The following is a 2,630-nucleotide window of genomic DNA, read 5'->3' as shown; positions in this document are numbered from 1 at the left end:
TTATTACATTTTTGTTATAAATATTTATTTTGCATCATTTAGTTCAATGTTGATTCAGTTTAGTTCAATAACTGTCAGTGTTGCAAAGTTTGTGAGGGAACTTCAGGGCATCCATGAGTTAATAAAAAGGAAATAACTAATTCAAAAAATGTGAAATAAAATAAATTTCGATAATTTTGAAATACAAATAAAACAAAACACTTACTAAAATAGTATTAAATAAATTGTGCATGTTGAATGTCATGTGAGCATGAACATTCGATCTCCATATGTTGTGAAATGATTGAAATATTAAGTTAAATAGACAGTGCACAGTAATATGGCTGTCGTGTGTCAGGCCTGCTCTGGGCGGCCTGCTGTCGTCCTCGTACCGGCAGCATCAGGAGTCTCTGGCGGCGGAGAGAGAGAGACGGCGTGTGGAGCGAGAGGAGCGACTGCAGCGCATCGAGAGAGAGGAGCGCAACCGACACAGGTTCAGCATTACAGCCTCTCGCCTCACTTACACACAGAGTTACCATGTGCAGATCACCTGATCTGATCCTCCTGTGTGTGTGTGTGTGTGTGTGTGTGTGTGTGTGTGTGTGTGCAGTCGGGACTATGTGTCGAACATGGAGGAGGCCAGACACGCTCGAGAGGAGAGGTGAGTTTATTCACTGACTAGTTGACCAGTGATATTTAGTCAGTAATTTCATGGAGAATTGAGGGTCAAACCCTAGAAACTGCTCAAAACACCCTAACAACCACCCATATATTGGTATGTGTGTATATATATATATATACATATATATATGTGTGTGTGTGTGTGTGTGTGTGTGTGTATAGATAGTGTATTTGTATTAGTGTATTTGTGTGTGTGTCCTTTTATATTCTTTGTAATGCATTATATACATACATAAACATATATATATATATATCAGATTATTATATATATATAGATATATATTATATATATTTTTATTTTTTATTTTGGTCCTTAAATTCACATGGAGATGCCAAAAAAAACCTAAACCAACCGCCTGCTGACTGCATATATCTACAGTACACGGATCCATTCAGAATAACTAAACACAGCAACATACACATGACAAATCAAAACATTATCGTGAATGTGTGGAAATGTGTGTGCCTGTGCATAAATACAATGTGCGATCAGTGCGTCAAGAGCACTCATACACGTATTATTATAACGGACTCACGCGTGCTTACTGTACGACTCCTGTACGTCCTCGCAATCATCTTTATCTTGATTGCAGTCTTCATCCATCAAAACTTTACTAGCGAGACCAGTTATCCAGTCGAGAAACCGTAGTTTGCGTCTCATCTGGCCATACAGCGGTGGGATGTTGACAATCTGTTCAGTCTGTACTTCACACAGCGTGACGTGTGAGGGCTCGCGCTCTTTAGAGTCAATCACAGAATATGACAGAGCTCGTGTTTAAAAGCCAAACACACTGGAATGAATAATTCACTGAAAACGCAACGCGAGTCTCTGTTCTCTCTGCAATCTCTGATGCAGTCAGCCTGGTGTCCTTTATTAGCGCTGTTTTGGACGGATTGTTTGAATGCATTCGCTTGCTGGATCATTGGACTGAAATCTTTCCCGGAGTTTAGCTGCTTAAAATGATCTAATCGCAAGCAGAGAAGCAAAATTGGGTTAAAGGGTTAGAATAGAAATTGTGCTTCAGTAATTTTGCATTAATTGCGTTATATTATTTTAACACGTAGATATAGATATATTTGTGTGAGTATGTGTGTGTGTGCGCGCATTTTTGTGACAAATGAGGACATAAATGTGTATAATGACAAAGGTATGACAGGTATTACAAGGAGAAGGTGACTTTTCAGGACATTACCCCATGTCCCCACTTTTCAAAACGCTTATAAATCACACAGAATGGAGTGTATTGAAAATCTGAAATAGCAGAAAGTCTCCTGTAAGGGGTAGGTTTAGGGGTAGGGTTGGTGTAGGGCAATAGAATATACGGTCTGTACAGTATAAAAACCATTACGCCTATGGAGAGTCCCCACTTTTCACAAATGTAAACCTGTGTGTGTGTGTGTGCGTGTGTGTGTGTGTGTGTGTGTGTGTGTGTGTGTGTGATTTCCCTCCTCAACCTTTTTTTAACCCACTTTTCCTCAAATCCAAACACATTTTTCCTCCTCCTCTCGCCTCCAAACATTCCCGTCCCGTTTGACTGAAAACACGCTGCATGAGAATGCAGCCTTCAGAACGAACGAGAGCCTCGGCTGAGAAAAGAGGAGGAAGCAGACCAGACGAGACTCAGTGTGTTTGATGAATGTGTGTGTCAGGTTTCGGACGGCCGAGCGACTGGCGGCAGAGGAGTTCGAGCGAGAGCGAATGCGTTCAGCGGCTCGAGGTCTCAGCCTCACTCTGAGTCCGACAGACACCTGTCAATCATCCCGCAGTGCCACGCCCTCCTCTGTGACATCACAGGACGAGCAGGACACGCCCATCACGTCGTACCCGCCCTCTGAACCAGGTAAATCCACCTGACAGACGCTCAATATAATCACTGAAGGCAAGCGATCATGTAATATTATTTCAGAGAGAAAAATGTGCAGTAAACACACAAATAGTAACCGGTGACCCATCCGTCTAGTTTTAATCA

The 2,630-nt window shown here is 41.7% G+C and overlaps 1 protein-coding gene across 1 annotated transcript in view; it reads left to right on the top strand.

Moving 5' to 3' along the window:
* Positions 1–2,630, top strand: part of LOC107568013 (FH1/FH2 domain-containing protein 3-like) — a 23,474-nt gene that overhangs the window by 1,902 nt on the left and 18,942 nt on the right. The window contains exons 2-4 of the mRNA XM_016253844.1: positions 338–472; positions 590–640; positions 2,311–2,501. Coding sequence (XP_016109330.1) covers positions 609–640; positions 2,311–2,501 — 223 coding nt within the window. The 5' untranslated portion in view covers positions 338–472; positions 590–608. The remainder of the gene's footprint in view (positions 1–337; positions 473–589; positions 641–2,310; positions 2,502–2,630) is intronic.

This window comes from Sinocyclocheilus grahami, unplaced genomic scaffold (assembly GCF_001515645.1).
Source record: "Sinocyclocheilus grahami isolate Dianchi unplaced genomic scaffold, SAMN03320097.WGS_v1.1 scaffold1207.1, whole genome shotgun sequence".
NCBI lineage: Eukaryota > Metazoa > Chordata > Actinopteri > Cypriniformes > Cyprinidae > Sinocyclocheilus > Sinocyclocheilus grahami.
Note: the sequence above shows the minus strand (reverse complement) of the source record. Positions and strands in the feature narration are given on the sequence as shown.